The sequence below is a fragment of the Sander vitreus genome, chromosome 10, assembly GCF_031162955.1.
Source record: "Sander vitreus isolate 19-12246 chromosome 10, sanVit1, whole genome shotgun sequence".
NCBI classification, from domain to species: Eukaryota; Metazoa; Chordata; class Actinopteri; order Perciformes; family Percidae; genus Sander; species Sander vitreus.
This window is the reverse complement of record NC_135864.1, coordinates 16,555,850-16,572,161: the sequence shown is the minus strand read 5'-3', so window position 1 is coordinate 16,572,161 and position 16,312 is coordinate 16,555,850. Positions and strand designations below refer to the sequence as shown.

Genomic DNA, 16,312 nt, shown 5'->3' with positions numbered 1-16,312 from the left:
ACCAGCTAGTCACTAACTTTGTCTGTCTGCCGTTTGGTACTGGGAAGGTAGCGAACTATGGGTTTAACAGAGCTTTAGAGCTGAAGAAGAAACAATGCTGAGGAGCAGCGGACTGAAACAAATGAGTAAAGTTCTGTCTGTAACCAAAACTCTGAAAGACAATAAAAAGCTCCCTAGGGTTCGTCACAAGAAACCCCTTTAACTTTATATACTAATTTAAACCATTGTTATAAGAATATTGATTAGCGCACAAACAACTTCACTGTGATTTTAAAATACTAGACGTATTGTTAAAGTTTAAATCAACTTAAATGAATCACATAAAACAGATAACTTCTTCCTTTGAAACTCGCAAGCATGCACCCTTCTGGCCACAACCTGATTTGTGATGTCACATAAGCTGCTTCATGCCAAATAAATAGGCCTAAAGCATCTAATAATGCTAATACTAAATCTTCATTTCAAGTGATAAATTGACTAAATATAAAAGTCAGGACCTACAGTTTACAGCAGCCTATAGACTCCTTGAGTAGGGCAGCATTCCCACACAAACACAAACACACACACACACACACACACACACACACACACACACACACACACACACACACACACACACACACACACACACGCACACACACACTCTCTGTCTCTCTGTCTCTCTCTCTCTCTCTCTCTCTCTCTCTCTCTCCGTCTACGTCACACGGTCCCCCCTGCTGCACGCTCACATCTTAAATGTAGGTGAGCACGGTTTGGAGACAGGTGAGGGCATGAGACACAAAACAACTGACTTTATAAAGTTGCGTAGAGCTAACATTGACTTTTTAACGCAAATTAGCACCAAAGAAAGCGAATGTAACAGTGAATTAAACAAAACCATTAACTATTTAAGGATTTAAATATCATTGACCCCAAAAGTAAGCTTAGGCTATACAGCTTCACTGTAAAACACGCCGTGAGGGGCGTGAGGTCTTAATAAATTCGCAATGAAATACCATGCAACATCACTCTGGCTTATAACCGAAGTGACCGTCTCTATCAGCTATTAGGATACAGAAACTTTACTGTCATCGCTTGTTTGACGTGTGAAGTTATAGCAGCCATATTTCTGCTAAACTCCAGCTCGGACGCGCGTCCCCGTACAGCGCTGTGTGAGGAAATGTGTTTGTGAAGCAGCGTGAACGCGCCAATCTCAACTCCAGACTCATTCTGGGCTTTCAGTCTCTTTTATCTCACACACTCCGTTTCCCTCCTCTTCGTCTCTCTTCATCCTCATGTTCACACCACCGCCAAGCCGGAGCTGATTCCCTTTTCATCCGACACTGAGAGCCCGCTGCCGGCGGTGTCCACAGAGCGGTGCCAGGATGAAGTTTTGGGGACCATGTTTGGTTGGATTTTATATTTGTGCAGCGATGCTTTTTAAAGGTAGGTTTGTGGAAAAGTAAATACGTTTTTTTATCCTTTCTTTTAAGGCACTAACTTCAGTGAGTGCATGATCCCGTTTAGGTAAATGAAGAATATAATAAATGGATGATTTGGACGGAAAATCCCTATTAGTCGTGCAGGCGTTTAGTATGTGTTTTGAATCCTCTAAACGTTAGTTTATATAGGCCTTTATCTGTTATTCCTAAAGGGAATAAAGAGCTTTTGTTTGGTCTTTGCTGGAAGGGCAAGTTGTTCTTTTGTATTATAAACTAGGCTATTTAAATGAAAGGCAAAATGTAAACCTGAATTTGATTGGAGGCAATTAATGCTGCTTTGTTTTGATCACAGCATGGTAAACAAAACAGAGTTTGCATGTTGGAATGACAGATATGGAACTTTTTAATAGTTCATTTTAAGTTATGAAGCCCAAATAATCACTATAACTTGTTTTATAGAGTCATCAAATGTTCTATTGAATAACAGTGGCTTCTGAATCTTTGAATGACAAATGTTAATTAGTTAAAAAACTCCACCTCTTTCTGCTACCTGGATGTACTTCAGTTTGTTCTTTTACAAAGACACACTTATGCACCTTTGTAAAAATGTGATTTATTACTCTAAGAGGTATTTTTAAACACTGCATGTGTCCGTGTATTCATGTTTGATCATTTGTGTGCAATTACATGTGCATGCATGACTCTATTCTCTCCTAAGCCCCATCCCATCATCATCATCATCATCATCAGCAGCAGCAGCATCAGCATCAGCATCTGTAGCATCTGGGTTGTTTACTTACCGGTTTGCGACACAGCAGCTTTGCTGAAGATATACCTTCAAATTTGTGTGTGTGTGTGTGTGTGTGTGTGTGTGCGTATACAGTATGTGCATTTGTCCACCATGTGCAGACATCAAACCTGCCATCTTCCACTTTTCTCACATCTCCATACCAATCTAGTCAGTGGTCATCTTGTTGGGAAGGAGGCGAGGAGGAATAGCTTTAATGACAGGGACTGAATGGAGAGATGAAGAGAATAGATTACACGCAAAGCCTTGACAGGAGGCCTCTATGTCTTTTATATGTCCCTTATATGTTTTCTTTTAACAGAATGTCATGGTGAGTCATGTTTGACTGTTGGCAGGAGAATAGGCTTGCTCATGTGTCTTTGTGCATGGGGATTAAAGTACCAGCTAGCTGCTTGTAGCCCTAGTATGTCACATTCACTGCACTATTGATAAGCAGCTTTAGTGTGTCAAGAGAAACACAATATCCAAAAGAGGCGAGATAGGAAAATTTAGTGTCCTTGAAATAGAAACATGATTTTTGTGACAACCAAGACTTCACGCAGCTGTATAGACAGATACGTAAATTAGACGTAAGTTGAAGTGGACATTTTTCTTAGTTATACTAAATATAACAGACTCAACAGCCCCATATTCAGGTGCAGCAAAAATACAGTACATACACCCTCCAATTAATTTATTTGACTGACTCTCACTGGTAAGAGTGAAGTTGCCTGGCACAGATGCTGTAATAATTTCTGCTTGATTTGCAATGCAACGCCTCATCTCTCTCGATGTCTTCCTTTGTCTCTTTCATTTATTCTCTTTCCCTCTTGCAGAATCTTTCACAGTCTGTTTGCTACTTATTTTTTTCCATAATCAGCAATACTTACCAGTTCCCCAGACTCTATGCTCTTTAATCACAAAGTTTATGTTAATTGCACTTTTTATGCCAGCATTCATGTGTTAAGGTATTATACATTAAGTGCTGCTGTTCACTGACAATGCTAAAATGGTAGACAGGTTGCGCTGCCTTCAAGTTACCTCAAAAGTTTAAAACTGGAGCTGTATATGGCCACCCTAAACTTACATATATAAAAGTTCCTGATAACATGTGGAGCTTTCTTCAATTTTAGTTCTAGAAAGATATGCAAGGCATGGTAGATTGTGCTCAACATGGTGTAGAAGTATCGATGTGGTAGCCACGCACTCAGTGTTGCAACACGACGAAGGTTTTAGCTTCTGGATTAGGATTAAACATCCAGTGGTTTTAGAGCTCTGAGCCCTCGACCATAGATTATTAATCTCCCATATGAATCCATCCATCCAAAACTCCATTAACACACAACACCATACGCCTGATCCCTGCTCACCACTGTGGATTGTCAAATGTTGCTGGAAATGATGTGCTAATGGATGGCTCTGTGGCTTTAAGCATCACACACACACAGGGGTAATGAGCTTGTGTTTATGAAAACCCATTTCCTTACAGAGAAGTACACAAAGAGACAGTCGCACTAAGAAATGACGGACAGTCAGCTGCAGAACGTATTGAAATCCCTTTATGTAAAATTGATCTTTTTAGGATGACTTTCATCCTAGTGGTCTCCTTTACTGTTACTCATCTGTCTCTGTTCACTCTCCCTTGTCTCTCCTTGACATCCCCTTTACCCTTTATTATTACTGATTTTCTACATTAGTTATTGATAATGGCATGCAACCCTTCTCTTGGCTTTTTGTCTATTGTAGTGGTTACATTTTTTAGTTTTTTAGTTGTTTTTTTTTAGATGTAAGCCTTTTTACAATATCTATATTGCCATCTGGAATTGTTTTGAACACAAAGCAGCACAACATAAACATAGCAAATGAAAACCCAAAGTGCACTCTAATTATAGGCTATATTAAAGTGCAGATAATTAAATACCATATTTGATACATTGAAACTGTCCTGTATTAATATAATAGCCAACATGCATGTGTACCAATGCACCAATAATTTAAATAAACCAACTGACACTACAGCCCATCTTGTTTTAATGAATGAAACTATACACATACCATATAGATGAACTGGATTTCCCCCTACCTTCACTTCATTTTCACCTCCCTCTAACCCAAATTGTATTTCTCACACCTGCCCTTTCTTTACATTCTGTCTCCCTCATTTTTGTGCCTCCTGTTATCAACTCTCATCATCTCTCATTTCTCTGACTCCCTCTCCATCTCTCCCCATCTCTCTGTCTGTGTTGTTAGGCAATTAGCTTGCCACCTGGTTTAGATGCCAGTTTAAAACTGCTGAACATCTGGATACTTCACTGCTGACCGCCCCCGACTCTTTCCCCTACCAAATAATTGATAGTGAAATAATGAGGTGCTAGATTATTACCAATGTAGTAGTGTCTTCAATAGAATTGAATGCACACTTAGGCAAAACTGTGTGTCACACACCTGTGTGAATGCAAACGCATACAAATCCATACACAATAACAATGGAGTCAATACAAGTATCCTGTTAGGATTTGAAGGACACATATTTCTCAAAAGCATGAATAGAAGATAAGGTGCTTTTTACACACACACACACACACACACACACACACACACACACACACACACACACTTTGTTTTGTTACTTTATAGTCTCTGAGTCCCATTATTTATTCACCTTGCTTTTCTTACAGACAGTTAAATGACTGTTTTCAAGGTCTTTGCCATTATCTAAAGGTGAGATGGATGGTATCCCTTATGGTGGACACCTATTTACAGGTTTGAGAAAGGAAGTGTCAGAATATACACATGCTATATTCTAGAGTGACTGCTGCATGACTACCATTTGTATCAAACATTCCTGATTTATGCAAGACGCATTACAGATCATGTCATTCTGGCCAGTGACATTTCAGCAATGGCAGTATGTGATAGTGTATCCACGTTTTATTTGCTGCTATATAATTAAGTAAAAAATCCCAATGGAATGAAGACCAAATTAAATTAAGTTTTATTTTTATCATTCGCCCACTCTGTCTTTTCAAAAAGACTTGATTTCAAACGAACAGCATGTTGCTACCCTAAGCTAATAACTCTTGTTGCAAAATGTTTTTGTGGGAGTGTGGTTTTAATCATATCACACAATATATTTGCATCAGAATGGCTGTAGATGTGTGGCATTTGTCGTAGTGTTGACCGTCCAGGCCCTCGGGGAGTGGCGGTCTGTCAGCGGTTTCTTTGTGCAGCCCTATTCTTCCTCCAGGTTCCTCTGTCCCAGAGCATTCTGGGATCAGAGCCCTGTTATGTTCCAGACCGGATAATAGACTTGGCTCTTTACAAACATTTTTGAAATTTAGCAAGCATGTTTACTACAACATGAAACAAGATTTCTCTAAATAATGAGGGGTTTGTTTCACAGTAGTGTGGTTTCTATGTTAGTCCTGGGAAACCTCAAAAGAAGGAACTTGCTGTAAGTATGTACATTAATGTTGAGTTAAACAGAAGTGAAGTCTTTTTTTTTAAAGCCTTTACTTCTAATCTTATCATCCCGACCATTTTGTTACCACAGCTCTGTTATCGCTGTTTATACATCATTGGGAACCTCAGGGGCCACTCGCGGCCCCATGTTTACCCTGTCTACAGAGTCTGTCTAGCAGGCAAGATTGTTGGTGTGAAAAGCAGTGGCTAAAGCCAGTTACATTTGAGCTGTAGAAAAAACATGGACATCTGTGTCACCTTTTGAAACCTGGAGTAAGCAGCCAAAAAACAGTACTGTAGCAGTGATAGTCTGAGACACCTGCCAATAAAGCAAACATACCAACAATAAATATGCTTTCCTGTACACTGTTTTCTTTCTAAGTGGCAGTTGAGGGATAGTAACACAAAGAAGGAATTTCTTCCTAAAAAGCCTTTGGTACCCACTTGATTTTTTTCCAATTGAAACTGCTGAAGCCCCATATTAGCTTTGTTTGAACTTAAAAATGCATTTTGCATGGAATGAGGATTGTGGAGTTGCACTATAAGTGATCTCTTCATGGCTAGACTGTAATAATTAAAGTGACAAATAAGTATTTCAACCTACAATGATGTTTTCAATATCTGCACGACATCATTATTGACTTTGAATACTTTTCAATCAACTGTTTGTTTAGTGCAGGGGTCTTCAACGATTTATAAGCCAAGGACCCCTTAACTAAAAGAAAGATGGATCAGGGACCCCCTACAATAACGTGTAAAGCCTTTATGCATACCTTTTTAAGTGCATAGAATTCTAAGCTATTAAAATATTAATTGTTGGCATGTTTTTATAAATCATTTTTAATGTTTAACATACATATGGCACAGTGAATACTTAGGATGAACCGTATCTGTGGATGGCTACCTTAGTGACTATCTTACCTATAGGCCAGTAAGCCTATCATTAATGTCTGTTTTTTCACAAATAGGCTGATTTATATTTACTAATAATATGTGGGATTCATGTTAAAACGTTTTTCATTTTTGAAAAAACTTTCAGAACATTTATAATTAATTTGGTGGCCCCCCTGAAGTAACTCTGAGGACCCCTAGGGGTCCTGGACCCCCTGTTGAAGATCTCTGGTTTAGTGGTTCCTAATCATTTACTTTAAGACATGCATCTCTATAAGAAGTTTAGTGATGTGTGTGTGTGTGTGTGTGTGTGTGTGTGTGTGTGTGTGTGTGTGTTTTTGGTGTCTGAGTGTGTTTGGAAGCCTCATCTGAACGCATTGACCCAGTAAAAAATATTCCGATGGGACAGAATCGTCTAGCTGAATTTCTCAGTATGTTAATGTGTGTGAGTGTGTGTGTGTGTGTGTGTGTGTGTGTGTATATGAGTATGTGACGGAGAGACCGTGAGCGAGAAAATAATTATGTGCTGGAGTGTATTTGCGCGGTTCTTGTATTTTCAGATGCCACCTCGAACAAAAACCTATATTTTTGGCTTTACAGTTACACACATCAGTCACCTGTTTATTTGGCATCTTTTGCCCTGTACCTTAAGGGACCATGGCTGTTAAATCCCCACCATTTGTTTGCAGATGATGCTAACTAACTGGTGACAGCACTGATTATGACCATGAATTCATTTCCAGCTTTTTGTTTATTTCCTCACAACCTAATCGGCTCTAGAATGCGCTCATTCATTGCAAATAAGAACAAACATGCTGAAAGCAGAAACAAGTCAATTCAGGATGAGACAGAAAGACTGAGAATGAGGAATAGAGAAAATATAGAGAGGCATATAGAGAGGGGGATCAAAAAAGAGGATATCACAAGATTTGAAAGGCTTGTAAAGGGATAAAGCCACTGACAGAGGAAGTCAAAATATAGAAGAATGAAAACGTACAGTGGAATAGCAAAGGAGTGTTATATTGCAAAGTTGGAGTTTTACAGGAGAAGGAAAGAAGGTGTATATAATTGGGATTAGAGGTGGACAGCTTGAGAGGAATGTATGGAAAGAATGTGCTTCAGATTTTCCCCTTTTATAGTTATTGACATCTCAATGTATTGTGTAGCCTATGCATGAATATACACAACTCTCTCTCCAGCTAACAATCCGCAGTCTATAGCTAACAAAAGCATTACATTATTTGTGGCTGTAAAATCTACTTTGACATAGATTAGACCAGGGGTGTCCCAGACTAAGAATTTACATCTAATAAGATTTGTCAAGTTTTGCCTATCGTCGACTGATCGTCGAATCTCGGGGGGGCTGACTACAGTGATGAAATATTCAATTAAATATTCAGCTGTGATAAGGTTGTGTGTAAAGCTCCTTTTGTATGGAAACATGCAACCGATTAGGACACAGACATAAAAAGAGTAGCTTCTTATTGTATAAGTGTTGCAGGGTTGTAGAAGATTAATTGAAAGTGGTTTGCAGCGCACCGAGCAAAAGTCTGCTTTCCTGAAGCGCGCTTTGTACTTCTTTTACAATCCTCTTGTCATAACGTTTTTCTGCCGCAAACGTTGCCTCGTTGCATATTACGCCGCGGCTCACTGGTCTGGTGTGCACTGGATCCCGGCTGTGCTCCTGTATCGGGCGGTGGCACACAACTAGCATCTTATTTTGGATAATTTTACTATTTCAAAGTGCACCCACACTTTAGATTTTCTTTTCCCAGACATTTTCAGTTAAAGATTTAAATCACCGCCAAGATGCTCCTCCATCGGTCACGGATCATGGAAAGTGAAACTTATATCTTTCATTGGGGCGGTTGGAGTTATTCACGCAATTTGAAAAGATTTATTAAAAGCTTCTTTCTTTTCCCATTTTTATTTACAGCATTATATGTTGATATTTATATCATAATATATTGTAAACAGATCTGTTGACAGATCTGAATGTACATTTTAGAAAACAGACTAAATAAATAAACTTGTAAATTAAATTCCAAGCACAGACCAGAGTTCAAAAATTCCAAATTTGATTTACAAGCCTAAACTTTAAAAATGGCTTTTAACTCAAGGGTTCACCTAAAAGCTTTTTTGGGAGCTTTTAAATGCACCTCACTGTCTTCCTCTGTTTGTTGAGTTTACTCTGTTGTCTTCTTAATTGAAGGTCCACTTACTACAGGTAGCTTCTGGAGCTTTCATCTTTTGTTGAAGACTGAGATGCAATTGACAAGTGTGGAAAAAGCTAGGAAGTTGACCTTGAGAATAAGTGGAATGGGATTAACATTCACGCTTAGTGAATTTAACATTTTAAGTGTGCAATACGAAGCTTGAAAGCATCTGGATAACCTCTGACATAGGTTCTTTTCAACAGTCTTGAATACAATAGAATCTTCAGCAGTCTTCTCATCTTTCACATTTGTACAGAGCTGCCATGTGTCTGAAATTGGATTTTCCTCTTACCTAGAACACACTATGGAAATGTTTCCTTTTAGCTAATGCTAAGCAAGAGTATCTTTTATTTCTATTCATGGCTGCAGCTGGCTCATCCTGACTCAGTACATTGTTGTCAATATGTTCAACTTTTTCAAACTATCCCGTCGTCCTGAAGGTTGTCAATTCTGAATGTGTTCCTTCTAATCCTACAAAATAGTGGTTGTCATTCCAAAACACCCACATCATTATCTCTGTCCTTAGTATTCTTAATGTATCTAAAACTTTACATAAGGGGCTGGAGCCTCTCCCAGTTTGGACTGATTGAAAGGCAGGGAGACACATTTTGGACACGTTGTCTCACCCCCACAGTGCGCAAAGCAAAATCCATAAAGATACACAAATTTACATCTCTACGTGTCTTACCTTTTCATTTCCTCTCGATTCTTTTTCAGAATAATTTGCGAGAGCTCTCACGTCCAATATTCTTCTAATAAATGTTGATGTCGAGGAAATGCACTCAAAAAGAAAATTGGCTTGGTCTCACAGGAGACCTCGTGAATGTGTGAAATGTATTAATATTTTGTGGGGTTATGCCGAGCTGACATAAAATGTCCCCTTGGGTGACGATGCCCTCGGTGTCCCTGAAGTGCCCAGAAGCAGTGTGGCTCTGCTTATTAAACTACGTAGAACTAATTTTATATGCAGACAGCCTGGAGCTCAGGAACAGCATCAGCGTGCTAGATCGGTAAGGTTAGGTTAACATGAATGAACATACAGAACAATGTCAAAAAGAAGTGTTATTTCTTGTATGGGCTGTTTGTCTGAAGTTAAAATGAGCACAGAGATGAACAAAAGTAGCCGTAAATTCTAAGTGTGTGTGTGTGTGTGTGTGTGTGTGTGTGTGTGTGTGTGTGTGTGTGTGTGCGTGCGTGCGTGTGTGTGTGTTCCTCATGTAAGACAAGGAACACAAGGAAATTACATTACAAAACACATAAAAACACTTACTTTGACATATATTTTTTAAACCTAACCATTTGAACATGTACTATCTGCAATAATGTGATTTAATGTCATTTGTACTGACCTCTGGCATGATTCTGTTGGGAAGTATCAATTCCAAACCCCATAAATTGGAGAAATGTGATCACTCATTGTTGATACACTTATGGCAACGCTGCCGCTGTCCTCCATCTTATGTGCTATATGTTTTGAATTTTTGATTGAACTATTAATTAAATGTTCATTAATATGTTCATCAATGGGGAATTAATTCTTTCCATTTTCAGTAAATTTAACTATATAACAATTTGCTAAAAATATTTTTAATTCCTTGATATCTTTGACTTAAGTAAGACTTCAATAAGTATTGACTATTTTTTTTTAAACTGTACTTTCACTCAATGCAGTGATAATGAATTGGCTCTTAAGTGGGACAGAATGACTGAGCACTGTGGTTTTTTGCAGCAACTCCTTCCTCCACAGTGATGAAAAAAAGTGAAAACACTTTTACAGTAGTGGTTGTAATCAAAGAGCACATTTTTGACCTTTTCTTTAGGGAACAGGAAAAACAATAAGCTTAATAGTATTACGTATTATAGTTTGTGTGTGTGCATGATGGACTAAAACGGTAGGGCTGGGTATCAAACATTTTCGACCGATACAATACCATGACTTTGATACAGGTTTTTAAACAATACTTTTTTTGATACCAATTTTATAAACCAAAAAGAAATAACAAAATTACGGCATAAACATTTTATTAATTTTTCAGCTCCTACTATGTGAGCCCTGTCTCTGTGTGTAACATAGAGTTTTTCCTGCGTGTTTCTACAACGTGTAACGTTAGACAGTCAATCACAGACATTATTAAATATTGGTAGAAGCATGCTGCATGCTTATTGGCTCACTGACACTGATGAGATTTACTCCTTAAGTGTTGAAACTGGGTATTGAATGACAAGGGATTTTTCGATACTCATTACTGTAGAAGCAATTTGGTCTGTGCCTAAAAAGTATTGAATTCAGTACCCAGCCCTACTAAAAGGTCAAACCAACTACAGTGACTTGACATCTAATAAAGACTAAAGATAGTGGAAGGAACACCTCTTCAACCTCAACCTTATCATGCTCTAAAAACAGGGGAGGTCAACAGGGAGATCAACAAAAAGGATGCTGAACAAACGACAAATCTTCCAGCTCCCTTTACCTTCTATCCCCCACTCTGATTCCCTCCCTCTGCTGGAGTTTGTTTGATGAGGCCTCTCGCTGGGTTTGGAAAATGATGTCTTCCTGCCATCTTCTCATATCAGCTTCATTAGTGAGATAATTAAAAAAAAAAGAAAAAGGAAAGGAAAACAAGAAGAATAAAAAAAGAAAACATCTAATGGGTGTATCCCTTCATCCCTGGCGTATACTGCACATGTGTTTGCAAAATAAAGTTGCCACGGTGGTTTATTGTATTTGATTATTTAATTCCTTCCAAACACGGTTTTATGAGACACGCAGCAATGGAGACTGAGCTTTATATTCTTCTTCATTGACTTTATTAGTTTTGTTATGTTTGTTTGGACCTCAGTTCACAATTCACAGTAATAAAACACAGGAGAGACACAGAAGGGAGGTTTGTAGGATAGCAGCTGTAGATGAGGCGGTAGTTAAATTTGAGTGCACGTGCGTATGCAAATTACATTGTGCATAGATGGACAGATTTATGACAGTGGTGCTGTGTATGGATTTATTGAGATTGTGTTCTTTGCAGAAGCCATCAGCCATTAGAACACTTGCCTGGGTGTCCAAAACAACATGTGTCTCTATCCATGTCTGTGAGTGTGCAAGTGTTTTGAATGTGTGTCTGCAGGAAGGCCATGGCTCCGTCTATCCAACCTTTACATAAGGTACTGGGAGATGGATAGATGGATGCATAGATAGAGAGGATACATTAAAACAGATCTGTGTCACAGATCTGTGTCACATATAAAGGACAGAAAAACTGATTTTACTTGCGGTGTGAACACATTACTGGGAGCAGAAACCCCTGATGTAAGGGCTGAATATGAGACGCAAATAGTGAGATTAGGTCCAAGGTAATTTAACAATGTGGTCTGATCGTGTTTGTGTGTGTGCGCATGGGTGTTTGTGTGTCTCTGTCTCCCTTTATTTCGGGACAAATTGGCAGTGCAAAATGTGTGTGAAAGGTGAGGTAAAGAGGATCAATAATGGTGATGAGAGTCGGCCAACAAACACATCATTTTAATCACACTGGACCTTAAGACCACACCAATCTACCACCCTGCCACTGTGTGTGTGTGTGTGTGTGTGTGTGTGTGTGTGTGTGTGTGTGTGTGTGTGTGTGTATGTGTGTTACAGTTTGTGGATGTATTTGCCAGTGTCAGCACGTGTATATTTACAGTATTCATTATTCATCAAAACTTTCATCTCAACAGACCTTCCTCTTATACATTTTTCACATCAATGGCAAGTTTACAAAAGTTACTGTAGGAATCTGGGACATCTTGGGGCAATCTGAATAGACTGAATAGGTAAAGTATATGGCAGCACATTTGAAACTCCATCAGGTAAATTATAATCTGGCTGCAGGTTGGTGCCAGCAAAAGAAGGGTAAAAGGTTATGAATGTCATTAAAGCTACTTTCTGGATTAGAATTCAGGCTCAGTACACAAGAATGTGTTCCAAAGTACAATTTGCAGGAAATGGATAGCCCAAGCCAAAACACTAACAGCACTTTTTTTTTTAAAAACCTGCCCTGGAACGTCATTAATCCAGCAAGAGATTTACTGTTTAAAATGCAAATAAAAACACTGCACCCCCTATGTCTGTAAGTTGAGGTGTGACCTTCAGAAACTGTAGTGAATGGAGGGGTGTATCTTCAACTCTGGGAGCTGAGTTTGTCACACAAACTGTTACCTAAGGTCAATAATGAACTTCCATGTTCAAATGTTGGTGATTAGTTTTGAACAACCTTTAGTGCAGGAGATGCTTTGTATTCAAAGCAATCATCAGACAAATCATGTTTCCTCTTGTTTCTTTTGTTTTACCCAGGATCCCTGCAGGGAGAACACCAGAGGAGGCTGTACAAAGAGCTGCTGGCTAACTACAACCGACTGGAGAGACCTGTGGTCAATGACTCAGCAGCCATCCTGGTGGAGCTGGGCCTCACACTGCTTCAGATTATAGACGTGGTGAGGGAGACAGCATTCACTTATATTCTTTATGTGTGTGTGTGTGTGTGTGTGTGTGTGTGTGTGAGAGTGTAGAATGTAGGAAGTGTGGTAAAATATGAAGTTTTGTTGTTTAAAGGCAGAGTTGGTAATGTTGTAAAGGTAGCCTGATTTGAAAGTAGCATCTCCTCAGGGCTCCATCTAACCCCTGCCCTCGGGGCTCTGACCCACATGCGCTACATCGCTGCTTCAGAGCAGAGAAGGGTCCGCAATTTCACTTCATGTCTCATTCACCGGTAAGCAAACACCTAATGTTATCATACCAAATGTTTAAAACAACCATGACTACTGACTACTATGACACACATTGAGCTCAGGCTCGTACACGGGATGGGTATAGTAAGCGCAGCAAGGCAAAGAGTCATTACATTGGTTCTTTCCAAGCGGACCGCAAAGGCAGTGATTGGTGGCCGTTTAATGACAGATATTTTTCACTCCTTTTTCAGAGCCCATTAGTTATTTATTGCTGTCAGGGTGTAAAGATCATTTCAAACAATATGTAAAAAAGTGTATATTGGAAATAGTTGCCAACCCTGCCTTTAATGGAGGTTGAAGTAGAATTGTACCACCGTGCTGGTGACTTGCATCGTTGACATTTGAAAACATAATAATTCCGGCCACAAACTGTATGTGTTGATTTCTCTTTTAACACCAATGTTTTATTGTTTTTAAATCTTTATTCATCGAGGGAAAGGTGGCTGAGCATAGTTGTTTTTTTGTCGCACAAACTAAAGCAGAGTGGGGTTAGGGCCATGCATGACATAATGCATGGCTAATGCTAGCGCCCATCGATGCAGTAGGGGTGGCCACACATGGGGCTCCTGCAAAAGCACAAGCACACATTCCTGGTAGATAACTTTGTAGCCTTTGAATGCCCCATTTGTGCTGTTTACCTGGCAATCGTCGTGATCAAAGATAAAATAGCTGCAGCTGCATAACTTTCCAGATTTGTAAAATCCTGTCTGTGAGTATGCAGTGTTGTAGCGTCTAATAAGCCTTTAAACACATTAATATGTTATTTAAACTGAACTTCCTGGATGTCTCACCAGTACCTTAAACGACACTCCCTCACCAACGTAATCCCTTACGCCAGGGATCTTCAACAGGGGGTCCGGGACCCCTAGAGGGTCCTCAGAGTCAATTCAAGAGGGCCTCCAAATTATTGTTAAGACTTTTGAAAAAACTTTCAAAAATTAACATGAATCCAACATATTTGACCAAATAGAACCCACTTCTTACTGGCCTATAGGTAAGGTAAGGCCATCCACAGCTGCAGTAAATCCTAAGGATTCACTGTGCCACATGTATGTTTAACATTAAAACATGATTTATAAAATCATGCATACAATTATTAGTATCTTAATGTTCTATACAAAAAAAGTCTTTAGGTCCCCCTACACATTATTGTAGGCCCAGTTTATTATGCAAATTCAATTTATACAATATGCGTATGTAGTAGAGGGTCCCTGCCCTGTCTCTATTTTAGTTAGGGGTCCTTGGCTTGAAAAACGTTGAAGACCCTTGGCTTACGCAGTTTTAACGCAGTGCTGAATGCCTGCTTTTCTGTCTGAAGTGTTTTGTTTCTCATGACTAGTTGCTGAAAGAGCCGTTAACACTGCTTATTTAACTTCCCCTCCACATTTTTTATCGTTGTCTGACACATTCTCAATTTAAGAAAATTATCATTCCTTCCTCCCTCCAGCTTGTGACCAAGAAATCAATCCAGGTCTACTATCTTAAATAACTTTTCAAATGGTTAAAATGGAAGTTGTTGTTCTCGCATCTGTTTCAGAGGAGGAGAATGAACGTGATGCACTTTTTAATCCGATTCTCTAGCGCGTCTAACAGAGACAAGTCAAGTGGACAAGTAACCTAATATACAAACTGGGGTTATGTGTCCATTATACTGTAAAAGGAGGATGTAGGGAGGGAGTCAAATGAAAGAATTTGAATGTTGTCACTAACACTTTGAGCAAAGCACTAAAGCTTAGCCAGCAGTTTAGATGTTTATACTGTATGTTGGGTAAACTAGATTTCTGGAACACAGCAAGGATAGAGACTGAAGAGAGACTGAATTTTAATTTAAAAAAAGACACCTTTCAATCTTGGTCAATTTTCGACCCCGCACGTGTTGTCAAATTAATGAAGTTAATGAAGTTTCTTAATTTGCTTGTGTTTTGTCTATTTGCGTGTGTTTTCTTAAGTTTCAGGGCGTTTGTCCCTGTCGGCCACCGTACTTTTCAACCAAGATATTTAATGTTCAAACTGACAAACTTTATAGTTTTTTTGCAAATATTCACTCTTTTTGAATTTGATGCCTGCAACACGTTGGGGGCATGTTTACCACTGTGTTTCATCACCTTTTATTTTAACAACACTCAAAAAGCATTTGGGAACTGAGGACACTTATCGTTGAAGCTTTGTAGCTGGAATTCTTTCCCATTCTTGCTTGATGTACAACTTCAGTTGCTCAGCAGTCCAGGGTCTCCGTTGTCGTATTTTGTGCTTCATAATGCGTCCCACATTTTCAATGGGAGACAGGTCTGGACTGCAGGCAGGCCAGTCTAGTACCCGCACTCTTTTACTACGAAGCCACACTGTTGTAACACGTGGAGAATGTGGCTTGGCTTTGTCTTGCTGAAATAAGCAGGGACGTCCCTGAAAAAGAATTTGCTTGGATGGCAGCATATGTTGCTCCAAAACCTGTATATACCTTTCAGCATTAATGGTGCCTTCACAGATGTGCAAGTTACCCATGCCATGGGCACTAACACACCCCTATACCATCACGGCTGCTGGCTTTTGAACTGATAACAATCTGGATGGTCCTTTTCCTCTTTGGCCCAGAGGACATGATGTCCATGATTTTCAAAAACAATTAGAAATGTGGACTCGTCAGACCACAGCACACTTTTCCACTTTGCGTCAGTCCATCTCAGATGAGCTCAGGCCCAGAGAAGCCGGCGGCGTTTCTGGATGTTGTTGATATATGGCTTTCGCTTTGCATGGTAGAGTTTTAACTTGCGCTTGTA

The 16,312-nt window shown here is 39.3% G+C and overlaps 1 protein-coding gene across 1 annotated transcript in view; it reads left to right on the top strand.

Moving 5' to 3' along the window:
* The first annotated feature begins 1,011 nt into the window (after positions 1 to 1,011).
* LOC144524350 (neuronal acetylcholine receptor subunit alpha-7-like) overlaps positions 1,012 to 16,312 on the top strand; it is a 37,141-nt gene continuing 21,840 nt past the window's right edge. Inside the window, exons 1-2 of the mRNA XM_078260532.1 lie at positions 1,012 to 1,425; positions 13,102 to 13,241. Of these exons, the coding sequence (XP_078116658.1) occupies positions 1,365 to 1,425; positions 13,102 to 13,241 (201 nt within the window). The 5' untranslated portion in view covers positions 1,012 to 1,364. The remainder of the gene's footprint in view (positions 1,426 to 13,101; positions 13,242 to 16,312) is intronic.